The sequence below is a fragment of the Ambystoma mexicanum genome, chromosome 9, assembly GCF_040938575.1.
Source record: "Ambystoma mexicanum isolate Mex_15411 chromosome 9, UKY_AmexF1_1, whole genome shotgun sequence".
Classification (NCBI taxonomy): domain Eukaryota; kingdom Metazoa; phylum Chordata; class Amphibia; order Caudata; family Ambystomatidae; genus Ambystoma; species Ambystoma mexicanum.
Window position 1 is genome coordinate 683,666,717 of NC_090931.1, and position 13,757 is coordinate 683,680,473.

Consider the following 13,757-nt stretch of genomic DNA (forward strand, 5'->3'; position numbering starts at 1 on the left):
ATTGCTCACTGTACCTTTCACCGAGAAGGAATACCATTTCCATATCAGTCTTTGTCCCACTCACAAGGGCCATCCAGAACCGAAATGCCAGGAAAACCTTATCTGAACAAGAGTACCAACAGCAACCCCAGACACGTGTTTCAGCCTTGTTGGGCCTCATCAAGGAGGTGTGCAGAGCTGGACTGGCCTATAGGGAACTCTGGAGATTTCCCGGTAGGCCTCTCCACAGTGGGCCTCTGTGGTGTGGTATTTCCAAATTTTCCCACAGGAAAAGGGTTGGGCTTGCTTAAAATATGTAATATGGGACCACTTTGAACATTATTTCCAGGGCCTCTTTTGGTTCTCAGTCCACCCCTGGAGGTTTGCATGGCATTTCGGTGCTGGACTGATATGCAAATGGTTATTCCCCCTTTGTGCAGTGAGCAAAAAGCGATGGCTGCGGACTCTCAAAGTGGGGAAAAAAAACAATTGAACAGGTTATCGTGCCATGTTCTTTCCAGAGTTGGGCACCTGCTGCCTTTTTTTATATAAAGGAAAAACAGGTACTGCCGGCAAGTATTACCACCTGCTCCGCCACGCTTATGGAACTCGTTGGCATCTACTCTTCGGCTATCACCCACTCGTTTTTGTTTTCTTACAACGACAACCATAAAAACGTATTTTCATTTTGAATAAATGCCTTACAACATTTTACTTTGCAACCCTGCTTTTTCTATCTATTTACTTGTTCTTAATGTGTCCTGAGCTCTGATGCCCAAATTAAAGCGCATGGAAGCGAGGACGTTTGGCATCAATTAGCGAAAAATGTTATCTACAATCTCGTCATTGGATGCAAACGTCATTTTTGCCCCGTGGTCAGTCGGTACAAATGGTGTTACAAAACATCCCTGCACCAGTACAAAATGACCCCGTGGCCCGCGCCAGTGCAAATGAAGTATTTTAGTAGCTACAGTGCAGTGCCTTTTCGTCTAAAAGGCACATCATCAAATTCTGGTAAACGCCCTCATACTTTTCTCTCGATAAGACCAGGTTTCTGATCACGGCACGCACCATGCTGTGAGAACTGGGTGCTGGTTGAAGGCGACTTTGCTGGCACCCACTATTTCGCTGACAAAGCTTTGCCACAACTAGTCTACACTACAGCCGCAAGGAGACTTCCTCTCCTGTTTTTGAAAACAGCTTCCACCCCCTTGCCCAAAAAAAGGTGAATTCAATGACATCCCTTGAGAGAACACAACGCAGTGTCGGTATAACTGTGGCGGTCGCTGTGAGACAGCCCTGAACTCAAACATGGCATTTCTTCTTCTCGCCACCGTCCAACTTGCATCTGGTAAGTGATTTTGATATAATGATAATGATTTGTTATTTATAAAGCGCCTTAATCCAAAGTGCTTTATAGGGAACATATTCTACATACATTTATCATCCCAACCGAAGTTGGTACTCACTTATCAACCTCGGAAGGATGAAAGGCTGAGTTGGCCTTGCGGGGATTTGACCCTGCGACCTGCAGATCACACATAGATCACAGCAGCGAGCGCTTTTCCGCTGAGCTATTTTACCGGCTTATATATATATTTTACCTCAAATGCGAAACCCTAATCTGGCTTCAGGCACAAGCACGTTTGTATTTAGTTTTTTTTATTTTCGGAAAGTGTGAGCCAGGCACTTTAGGGGGGGGGCTCCATAATTTGAATCAGACAATATTGGCACTTTAAACAGAATTCTCTATTTTAATGGCACCGTGTAGATGCTCCTCAGCAGAGTTAGAGTACTTTAGTTGGAGAGCACAGGCACTTCTCAGCATGTCAGCAGTACTTTAATAGGAAAGCGCTTGCACTTCTCAGCAGGTCAAAAGTACTTTTATAGGAAAGCTCATGCACTTCTCAGCAGTACGTTGATGGGACAATACATACACTTCTCAGCAGGTCAGCAGTGCTTCAATGGCACAGTGCATTCTCTTCTTAGCAGGTCAGCAGTACTTTAACAGGAACGCACTTGCACTTCTCAGCAGTTAAAAAGTACTTTGATAGGAAAGTACTTGCACTTCTGATCAGGTCAACACTACTTGGGACAGTACATGCACTTCTCAGCAGGTCAGCAGTATGTCAATGGGAAAGTGGATACTCTTCTTGGTAGGTCAGCAGTACTTTAACAGGAAAGAACTTGTGCTTTTCAGCAGGGCAAAAGTACTTGAATAGGACAGAACATACACTTCTCAGCAGGTCAGCAGTACTTTAATGGGACAGTAGATACACATTTGAGCAGGACATCACTCTATAAATAGGACAGCATATGAACCTCTGAGCAGATCAGCAGCACTTTAAAAGAACAAGACACATGCACTTCTCAGCAGGTCAGCAGCACTTTAATGGCACAGTAGCTATATTTCTCAGCAGGACCCCAGTACTTTTATAGGACAACCTAAAGAAGGCTCAGCAAAACTGCAGGTTATGAATGGGACACAACCTGCACCTCACAGCAGTACTGTGTTAAGGTTAATTCTGAAGTGCTTGCACTTATTCGCTAAATTTCCATATAGTGTAAAGAAGTATGATTGATACTTGTGATGGTGAATATAGTACTTTAATTCCACAGTGCTAAAACGCCCCAGGAGATCTTTTTGTAGGCCACCACCAGCAATTTGCTTTAGTGCTGCAATGCTATTAATTAGACAGTAGCAGGCCTTTGTTACTTAACAGCTGTAGTTTTAATGGGACAGTTGAACAACTTCTCAGCGCGACTGCTGTAATGTTTAACGTAACAGTACCTTCACTTTTCAGAAGGGGGTTGTAGAAGCACATTTCAGCAGCACTGCTTTCAATGATATGATATGATATCATAGGTTGTTTTTAACGCGCTTAATACCCAGAGGTTTCTAAGCGCGGACCCGGGGATAGAATCTGTGTTGTTCCATGTCGTCTTGCTTCCAAGGCGAGCACTTTGCCCCTGAGCTATCCTCCCGAGACAATGCTGAAGCCCTGAAGCACCAGGCTGCTGGAGCATTCCTGAAATCTTTTTAAATACCCCTTCACTGTTTACCTGTATTGTTCACCTTTGCCCTTGATTCCTAGACCTCTTCAGGGGCTTAATCCGCCATTTGCACATCCATGCTTCTAGGAGCCGTAGACAGGGGTGACTTAATGTGCTGCTGCCGGTGATGCCCGGACTCCCTTCAGAGTTCCTCAGGGCTTGCCTTTGCTGGCTGGGGCCGGCCTGTACTACGTCCGGAGCAACTGCCCCTCAATAATTGGCTCTACTTAGATCTGATGTTCTACAAAATGCCCTATCAGAGGTCTGTGGTATCACTGCTGGTCCACCTTCTCAGGGCCCTTTCTGCAATTCCTCAGAGTCCTCAGGGTCCCGAAGAACGGGGCCTTGACAGTGCCTGCCCCTAGTAGAGCTGCAGTGCTTAATTTGTAAGTAAATAAGTGCCAGGGCCCAAATAATCTTGGCTCACTAATGCCGGGGCTTGCAGCGCCGGCGGCCCGGCTCAGTGCTAGATCGGCCCACCACGAGCCCACCGATGAAAGCGACACAGCTGGTGCAGTGAGCAGAATACACATACCACAGCATAGATGGGGGATACAGATTAGAGGTCCTATTTCTTTAAGTAGAGTTGACATGAGTGTGCCAAGAAACCAATTGTGATGCACTATATGCCAGAGCACCCTATTACTATAAATGAAGCAGTGCTATCGCCAATTACACCATGAGTGCAGATTTCTTGAAGTGCCCCTACTGAGAACTAAATTACTCTGAAGAGCGGACCATTTTGATATAATAGGGACTGGGCTTGGCAATTTTTACAGGTTAGGCCAGGGATGGACGAGTAGTATAAATCATTGGTAAGCCGTACCACTAGCTCTTTTAATTTTCACAGAGCATACCTTTACTTCAAAGGTTCAGGAAACACATCCTTGATAGTTTCTCTTTCTCCTGAGCCAAATATAGAATCGGCTCAAGCAGGGCGTTCAAGAGCGACAGTTTCCGAAGTCACAGCTAGGCAGACACACACACACACACACACACACACAGCGTGCGTGGCAATGCAGGTCGTTAAGGTGCTCAGGGTGAAAACACCTTTCAGCGGCAGAGCCTTTCAAATGCATGATGGAACATTTCCAATTTAAAAAGAGCTCACAAAACACCAGTTACTTTGCAAATCAGTGCAAGTTAAAGTGAGCACCACAAAGTGCCCATTTGGAGCTTTAGTTATATTCATGATGTCTACTATCTTGAAATGCAAAACAATAAAGTTTCTTTAACCCACTAATCAAATGTTTTCAACATCATGATGAAAACGTGCTGGAGGTTTGTGACAAAGAATCTGCTTACCTATCTTTGCTGATGACACCATGGGCCTCATTCTGAGGTGGGCAGTAAGGGATACCGGGCACCGGTGTGGTCGGACCACACGTCCTTTACGGGTCCCGTTAGGGGACCAGGGTGCTAAATACGGGCCTGCTACAAGCAGGGAATGGCATTTGGAATTGGGACTTATTGGGTCCGCCAAGGGCGGGATGTCCCGGTAAGTCCCCACTCCACCAGACCGGACCCGGACACGATTTTGGAGGCAGCCATGGCGCTAATAGCGCCATGCTTACCTCCAAAGTCATAATGAGGTCCCATGTCTTTTCTTACATGTCCTAAATCACTGAAAGTACTGGGGTGTTCACTAGACATTTCAGGTTGGCATTATCTTGCATTCTGGGACTTATAATTCACCATTCAGGATCTGAAAATGAAAGCCACAATGATCTTCTTTGGCTTAACATTTTTAGGATTTACATGTCGTCATGTAGATCTAGTATGCAATTTGCGTTTTTTGTAAGTAAACGCTATAAGACATTATTACTCTAGACCTTGAAATCCAACTATCAAACTGTTTGTGATCCTGGTCAGACTCCCCTCAACATTTCCCCCCACCTGTCTCTCGGACATCTGTCTGACCATCTCACTCCCTCCTTTTTGGATGCAGGCACTCAGAGTACCACTAGATCCTTTTTTCCACTTCCACAGACGCACAGTGAGATTGAACAAGTTGCCTGGCTTTAACTTGCTCACCTTGAGCCGAGACACCAGAAGAGAGGAGGACTACTGGTCCCGACTGCTTCATGCCAAGGGGACCAGAACAAAGTCTCAGTTTGCCACCAGTCTCCTATGCTGCCCAACTGCCTGTCTGTGCGCAACAGACACGGTGTGTCTAAGACTCACTGAGTCTGCGCACCCCTGCCTGGCTGGCATGCATGGACAGTCACACAAAAACATTCAGGCGAACACCGGGGCGCACCAGTTTACAAATAACCGTGCAGTCCCAACCGCTTCCCAGTCATAAGAACAATAAAACAAAGCAACAAGGTAGGGAAAGGGTGGCAACCTATAGTGCAGCTAGAAATACCAGAGTGCAGAACAAGCTAAACAAAATTAATCAAAGGAAAATATGGAAAACACATTTTTTTATAAAAAATATTAAAATCCAAATCCAAAAAAATAAGGTATATATAAAAATACAAATATTCTAGGTATAAATAGAAAAAACATGCAGAGACTAAACATGCACAGCAAAATATAGTGTAAACAATAAGGACAATGTGTAAGCTATGCAAAAAAGTGACTTGTCTACTCACGAGGTAGGAACAGTCCGTAATATATAAAACCTGAACAATGTTGATACAGTTTATAACTAACAAACTTCTAGAGTCATTATGACTCAATGTAGCTGAAGTTTACATATGCCTTTGCAAATTAGCATCGGCCAGCGCTCATCATGTTTCTGTTCATAATCCTGAGAGTGGTGAACATTCTTCAGGAGCAGTATAAACAGGTCACTGATAATGCAGGGTATCTATAGTTATACAACCCTTTAAAATTCTCTGGACTGAGTTCAGAGCTAATGTTTCTCACAGACACGTGACTTCTTCCACACTATAGGATGAAAAAGAAAAGAAAGAAAAATAGCCATTACTGCTTTCATAAATGTAATTAATTGGTTTAAAACCCTCACCCAAACCTGAGGAAAGGAAAAAGTTAACATAATTACCTCGGGTGGGTAGTGGCTTAGCAGAATTTCACAGGAAGCACATCTGCTAATAAGCCATGACTGTGAACAATCTGTGGAAACACACAAAGGTGTTTACAAAACTACCAACCAACCTAGCTCGTTCGTTCTCAATGCCTCAAACACAGTTCAGTAAGTGCAAATCGATTAGTAAAGAAAGTGTAGTACCATAGTGGCTGTTGGAGAATGGAACTTACCAAATATAGATCTCTTGGGAACTCTTATGGGCAGTGTGCCAAAGGTCCAAATAAGTGCACTTCAAAAAAGGCAAATAAGAGAAGCTGAAACATAAACCCAAAGGCACATGTAATGGAGCTGGAAACCGCCAAACCGCAGTACTCTACAGCAACTCTCGTGAAGGAAAAAACTCCATCTACCTTATGTGGAGAAACACTGAAGTCAGCAATAATGCTAAAACAGCAGTGCCATGAAAAGCCTTGGAGAGGCAAACGCGTGTTCGCCCTTAGAACACGTACAAGGCCTCTTCTGAATGAGAACCTAGTGGGAGGAGAAGGAACTGTGTGTGTGTCAGTCTCACCACAAAAATATCCAGAAACAGTATAATGAAGACTACGACTATAGTAATGTGTGCCTATCATCTATGTCACTCAACTCACAAGTTCGTAGTGACTGAATTGTGAGTGGGTGCAAAGCACAGTGCTGCTCACTGGTTGCTTATATTTTATCCAAGAAATTGCATAGACGTGACTCCCCTAAAACACTGGTCAGGAAAGCTGCCAAGTGGGCTTCTCTGTTGTTATTATAAGCCCAAAGGTGTTTACAAAACTACTAACGAACCTAGCTTGTTCATTGTCTACGTCTCAATCACAGTTGAATAAGTGCAAATCAATTAGTAAACATATTGTAGAACCATAGTGGCTGGTAAAGAATGGAACTCACCAAATATAGATGTCTTGGGGACTCCTATGGGGATTCTGGCAAAGGATAATAAGAACACCTCTCAAAGGCAAAGTAGAGAAGCTGGAACATAAACATAAACCCTTAGGCACATGTAATGGAGCTGGAAACCACCAAAGCCTGGTCCAACTCACTGGTTGCTAAGCAAACCTTGTGTGAGTGGACACAGAAACCACTGTAGCGTGTATGCAACAAGGACTCAATAAACCCCACACCGTGTTTGCTAACCCACTAAAGAACATCATCAAAGGGAGCGGAAAGCGCCTGGGATCCTAACCGGGGAGCAGAATATGCACTGTGCAGTCTACACTGTCTTGTGTACCGCGTTCAGTCGGTGGCTACTAGGGTAGCCATGGATACTCTCTGGCTATATAAATAGGAGAGCCCAAGGTTGCTGCTAGGCGGCCATCTTGGAAAGGGGTTTCCAAACCTGAACAGTAAGGTGAAAATAAGAACAGATGGTCAATCCTTAACTCCGGGAGTATGCTACATGGGATACAACTACCCTAGGCAACAGTTATAATGATCCCTGATAAATAAGGTGCACAATCTAGAGCTGTTAGGTTGTAAAACACCATTAGGACTAATATACCCAGCCTAAGTGGAATCGTCACATCAAATTCACTAAGGCTATAAGTAATGACTTTTCCCATTTTTGGATATCACCATCTTCCATGAAGATGGGCATTTAGTGGTTAAACCCTAACACAACCCCTACGGATCGCAATTCTCTGTTGGACTACATGAGCCACCATATTAAACACCTTAGGGACAACCTGCCCTTTGGATAATTTCTTCTTCTTAAAAGAAATAGTAGTCAAAAAGAGGCTTTTAAGAAAGAGGCTAATAGTTTGTCCAAGAAATGGCATTGATGTGGCTACCCTAAAAAACTGGTTAGGATAGCTGCCAAGAGGGCTTATATAATAACAACAGAGAAGCCCTCTTTGCAGCTTTGCTGACCACTGTTTTAGGGTAGCCACATCTACGCAATTTCATGATGCATAAGCTGAATTCATTATGGACAATGCAGGCACTTCTAAATACGAATGAGGCAGTACTCACAGTCCTCAGAGGAACAACAGCATGCATCATGGATAGTGCAGGCACTTCTTAAGAGGAATGAGGCAGTACTTGCAGTCCTCTGAAAAACATAAGCATGCATTATGGACAGTGCAGGCATTTCTGAAGAGAAATGAGGCAGTACTGGCAGCCCTCTGAAGAAAAACAGCGTGAATTATGGGCAGTGCAGGCCTTTCCGAAGAGGAATGAGCCAGTACAGGCAGACCTCAGAAGAACAGAAACATCCTTTATGGACAGTGCAGGCACTTCTGTATACGAATGAGGCAGTGCTCGTAGTCCTCAGAAGAACATCAGCATACATTATGGACAGTGCATGCACTTCTTTAGAGGAATGAGGAAGTGCTTGCAGCCCTTGGAAGAACATCAGCATCCAATAAGGTCAGTGCTGGAATTTCTGTACAGGAATGAGGCAGTAATTGCAGTCCTCATAAGAACAGCAGCATACATTATAGACAGTGCAGGCACTTCTGACGAAGAATGTACTGGCAGCCTTCTGAAGAACAGCAGTAGGTATTATGGACAGTTCAGGCCTTTCTTAAGAAGAATGAGGCAGTACTGTCAGTACTCGGAAACACAGCACTGTGCATTATGTGCCATGCCGTCATTTCTGAATAGGATTGTGGCATTAGTCACAGTCCTCAGAAGAACGGTAGCATGCTTTTTGGATAGTGCAGGCATTTCTGAAGAGGACTGAGGCATTACAGGCAGCCCTCAGAAGAACAGCAGCATGCATTACGGACAGTGCAGGCACTTCTGAAGAGGAACGAGGCAGTATTTACAGTTTTCGAAAGAACAGCAACATGCATTATGAACAATGCAAACAAAAAATCAGGATGGGAGACCCACACTTTTGAGATTCAGAATAATTTTAGTTTAATCTATGAATTTTGGTGATGATACATATATCAATTGTTAGCATAATAACAGACAGACGGACAGTTGTACATTTGATTTGTAGGTGTACCACTAGGTACCACCCTCAAGAGTGTGGAGGGTGCACGCCTTCTGATGGTGCAAGATCTCTTGGATACACAGTTAACAAGGGTTTACAACACAAGAGTGAATGCAGCCCAGGACCTCAGTTTGTCCATGAGTATTGTCATAGGGAAAAAAACACAACAACAGGTGTGTACAAGTATGCAAGGGGTGGAGTTGTGTCATAGATCGACACTGTAGTGTTTCGGCCACAGGGTACGAAGACTGAACGTAGGTGTCTGAGATGGCTTTCTTCAGGATGGAGGTGAAGGAATGAAACACTGTCCGTGGGGTATCCGTGGGATTCAATGACAGATAGTTTAGGAGGAGTGGGGTCTCCAGAGTTAATTGGTGATTTGCGCAACTTATTAGTGACCAATTGGTGTCAGGACAGGTGCAAAGAGTAAGCACCAGAGAACAGAAGCTTACCTTGAACCGACAAGAGGTGCGGCGATAAGGGCTTCTGAGAGTCTTCGACTATGCGGAAGTCAGGTGAAGGCGGTGGCCCAATGGCCACTGTTGCTGATGGAATTAGTCCAAAGAACCGTATCTGGAACCGGAGTCTACAGATGGCGGTACCGTCAATCAATGGCACCAGCAACTGGAAGGAAAAGGCAAGAGCTACTAGTGGTCTTGGTCTTGTAACAGAAAAGGTTGACCTGTCAGGGGTGGTACATACCTGATCAGGGTTGAAGGAGCCAGGAGGCCGATTCAACAGAACCAGAACGTGTGTGATGTCCGGTTCGAGTGGAGGCTAAAATAGCCTATATGCGCCCAAGTTGACTACAAGGCAGGAGCCTCCATGAGGTGCAATGCGTAGGAGACGCATGGAGGGAGGAATACATCGTGGTTTATGGTGCCCGTGTGGTTGAGCTATGTGGTCAAAGTAATCCAGAAAAAATGAATAACTGAGGGAGTGCCGGGTGAAGGTGCCTGTAGGTCCCAGCAATTGTCATGGTCACTGTGCAGCAGATGAGAGAGCAGTGAAAAGCCAAAAGATAACAGGCATGAGGTTGAAGGCTGAGTGAAATCGTGTGAGGGACGTGGAGTGTCCCAGAATAGACTATGGGCCAGCGAGTAGTTGAGAAACAATTTGCAATTCTTAAAAAACGTACTTGGTTACCGGAGCAGAAGCGTCTAGCTGTAGCGTCGCGGCGTGTGCAAATGAAAGTGAAACTAAAAAGCTGCAAGTCACAGGAAGTACCCGCCCCCAGATCGGGCGGTCCAATCAGCTGTCAAGCACGTGGGCCAATGGGAGTGCCGTGTGTTGGAGAGGGACAAGCCCTGTCAATCAACGTTGGCTCCGGGCAGAGGATGCTGGGAAATGTAGTCCGGAGGGTGTAGTCGAACTGGATGGTCGTTGTGTAAATGCACCAGAATGCATGGTGTACTGCGCAATGTAATGACAGTTCATAGCAAGTTCAATAGTGACGTGACTGACTATGTTGATTCCGTGAGTGGCGGCTGTGCCGAGGTGTGTGCAGCGATTCAATGCTGAACACGCGCAAGGTTATGAAAATACAGTACAGGTGCAAGCCCATAGTCACTGGCTTGGGTGGTGGCTGGAGTGACAAATACAAGCACATAAAAGTGGATGAGCGTGGCATACGTTTTAAAAGCCAATCAATGTTCAAATACCAGCATGTGCATATTCAGGGTGACGATTTGCAATTCAATGTTCAAAAACAGAATGTGCATATTCCTGGTTACTAATTAAAGAATTAAAGAATCACTTAGGGTTGAAAGGAGACAGTGGTGGCAGTTACGTCCAAAAATGTTTCCATTTAATGGTAATGTTGAGACCGTTTTTTACTGTATTCAGTCTATGGGCCCACATTTGTTCAAGTCGGGTGAGGGCCAAATTGATGTCACCCCCTCGTTTCTGTGGGTTAAGTTGCTGAAGGACCATCAATGTGAATTGTTCGTTGCTGTGTCCTTTTTTGTGAAAATGGTCAACTAGAGGTTTTCCTGCCACACAATTTTTGATTCAAAACCTGTGTTCGCTGATGCGTTGTTTAATTGGCCTGATAGTTTTGCCAATGTATAGTAAATTGCACGGGCATTCGATGACATAGATCACATGTCTGCTTTCACAATTTGTGTGGTTCTGTAGGGTCCAATGGAAATCATTGTGGCCAAAGGTTTTACTGGTTTTGGTGAATTTACAGGTCACACAATGTCCGCAGCTGAAATGGCCGACCACGATGGTAGGTTCCATAGGGTGGAAGTCTCCTTTTCAGGCTCAAGACTCTCATGGTCGAAGACTCTCAGAAGCCCTTACCGCTGCACCGCTTGTCGGTTCACGGTAAGCTTCTATTCTCTGGTGCTTACTCTTTGCATCTGTCCGCAAATCACCAATTAACTCTGGAGATCCCACACCCCCTAAACTATCTGTCATTGAATCCCACAGATACCCCACGGACAGTGTTTCATCCCTTCACCTCCATCCTGAAGAAGGCCATCCCAGTCACCTACGTCCAGTCTTCGTACCCTGTGGCCGAAACACTACAGTGTCGATGTATGACACAACTCCACCCCTTGCATACTTGTACACACCTATTGTTGTGTTTTCTTTCCCTATGACTATACCCATGGACCAACTGAGGTCCTGGGCTGCATTCACTCTTGTGTTGTAAACCCTTGTTAACTGTGTATCCAAGAGATCTTGCATCATCAGAAGGCTTGCACCCTCCACACTCTTGAGGGTGGTACCTAGTGGTACACCTACATATCAAATGTACAACTGTCCGTCTGTCTGTTATTATGCTAACAATTGATATATTATATGTATCATCACCAAAATTCAGAGATTAAACTAAAATTATCCTGAATTTCAAAAGTGTGGGTCTCCCATCCTGATTTGCTGTTTGAATATACGTTCACCCTCCTGGGCATATCAGGACCTAGCCAAGCACCCTGTATTATTACTTTTGAACAGTGCAGGCATTTCTGAAGAGGAATGAAGCAGTATTGGCAGCCCCCAGAAGGAAAGCAACTTGCAGTCTGGGCAGTGCAGCCTCTTTTGAAGAGGAATGGTCAGTACTTGTAGGGAGTCCTGGTCGAGTCCCCTACAGTCATCACAGTCCCACAGGGGTCCTGAGCGGTCTGTGTACTCTTTTCCCCAGGAGGGAGGAGGCAGAGCTTTTCTACCAACACCTGCGGTTGTAGCAGAGCATGGTGGAGTCCTAGTCAAGTCCCCTGCAGTCAGCGCTGTCCCCCGGGAGTCCTGAACAGTCTGTCTACTATTTTCTTCAGGAGGAGGCAGAGCTTGTCTACCAACACCTGAGGTTGTAGCATAGCGTGGTGGAGTCCTGGTCGAGTCCCCTGCAGTCAGCGCAGTCCCCCGGGAGTCCTGAGCAGTCTATCTACACTTTTCCGCAGGAGGAGGCAGAGCTTGTCTACCAACACCTACGGTTGTTGTGTAGCGTGGCAGAGTCCTGTTCGAGTCCCCCGCAGTCAGCGCAGTCTGAGGATGCTGCAGGTTTGAGGGGACACTGCTTGGAATTTTGCTGTCAACATCACAGCCAGCCCTGGGATAAGAGGGCTTGATTTCGACTTCAGGACTTCAGGAACTGGATTATTGGAGATTGTTTTCTGACGGTGAGTGTCTGTAGCCTACTTTTTTGTGTGCCTCCCAGCTGCAGTAAAGTCATCGTAAAGCCATTGTACAGTCAACTCTGTGGAACAGAAGGTGGGAGCCAGGTTGGGGAGTTGGACTTTGGCGGCTCCAGGCCGTCGGGCGTTCCTTGCTCCATCGGTCATTGTGGGGCTAAACAGCCAACTCCAGAGGGACATACTGCCCAGTTTTACATTGCAGAATGGTCTGTGGAAATCTACCATAGATTACATGTTCCTCTCTTCCGATTTGTTCCAGAGGGACAGAACTCTTTTGATGAAACAATTGAAGATAAGTGACGACTCATTGATTACCTGTGAAATTGCTCTCCCATTGAAAAACCAAGAGAAGAACATCCCACTTATGGTGGAAAGAAATCCAAGATACCATGTGGTTAAATGGTCACCAATGCTGGCAAGGGCCTTTGAGAATGAGAGTGTGGGAGTTATGTGCAAAGGGGATTGGTTTTCTTTGTTCCCCGGAAGGTTTCTCCTCCTCTATAGCGTCAGTATTGGGTGGTCTTACCACAGAAAGAGCATTGAACAAGGGGGCAGTGAAGGTGGGGGTTATTCACGGTTTTGATGCACAGGTGCAGGTTTGGTAAATACAAATGCGATTGGAGATAAAAGGGTTGCGGAAGAAGGACCCCAGAGGTTGTGGTAACGAGGTTCATGCAACAAAGCAAAGCTGTTGGAACTGGGTGAAGGGTCGGACATTTTTTTATGAACATCAACGATGATGTTGAGAAAATCCTAGCCTGTATGTTTGGCAACAACTGTGGTAGATTTTGGCAATTGATAAAGCCTCAAGGGAGGTTTTTGGAAACCCATGGGATATCTGAGGAAGTCGGGGTAAAGCACTTTACTGACCCCTATGTGAAGCCCAGGTTTAATCAGGATTCTGCGTTTCTGCAGACCAGTTGGAAGGAGGCTATTCATTGGAATTTCGATGACATCGCTCAACTGATAAAAGTGAGCAAGAAATCAAATGCCTCTGGCGGCCTTTCAAATTTTACCCTTAAACCAAATGTGTTCTTATGGTGCAAATTATTGTAAATATGTTTGCGAATATTTTGTCTAAAAGGGAGTTTCCTGAAACCTGGTCTGT

General features: G+C 45.2%; 1 protein-coding gene across 1 annotated transcript in view; it reads left to right on the forward strand.

The window, feature by feature from the left end:
• The first annotated feature begins 1,070 nt into the window (after positions 1 to 1,070).
• The window catches only part of ICOS (inducible T cell costimulator), a 70,729-nt gene continuing 58,042 nt past the window's right edge, over positions 1,071 to 13,757 (forward strand). Inside the window, exon 1 of the mRNA XM_069615552.1 lies at positions 1,071 to 1,330. Within this exon, the coding sequence (XP_069471653.1) occupies positions 1,291 to 1,330 (40 nt within the window). The 5' untranslated portion in view covers positions 1,071 to 1,290. The remainder of the gene's footprint in view (positions 1,331 to 13,757) is intronic.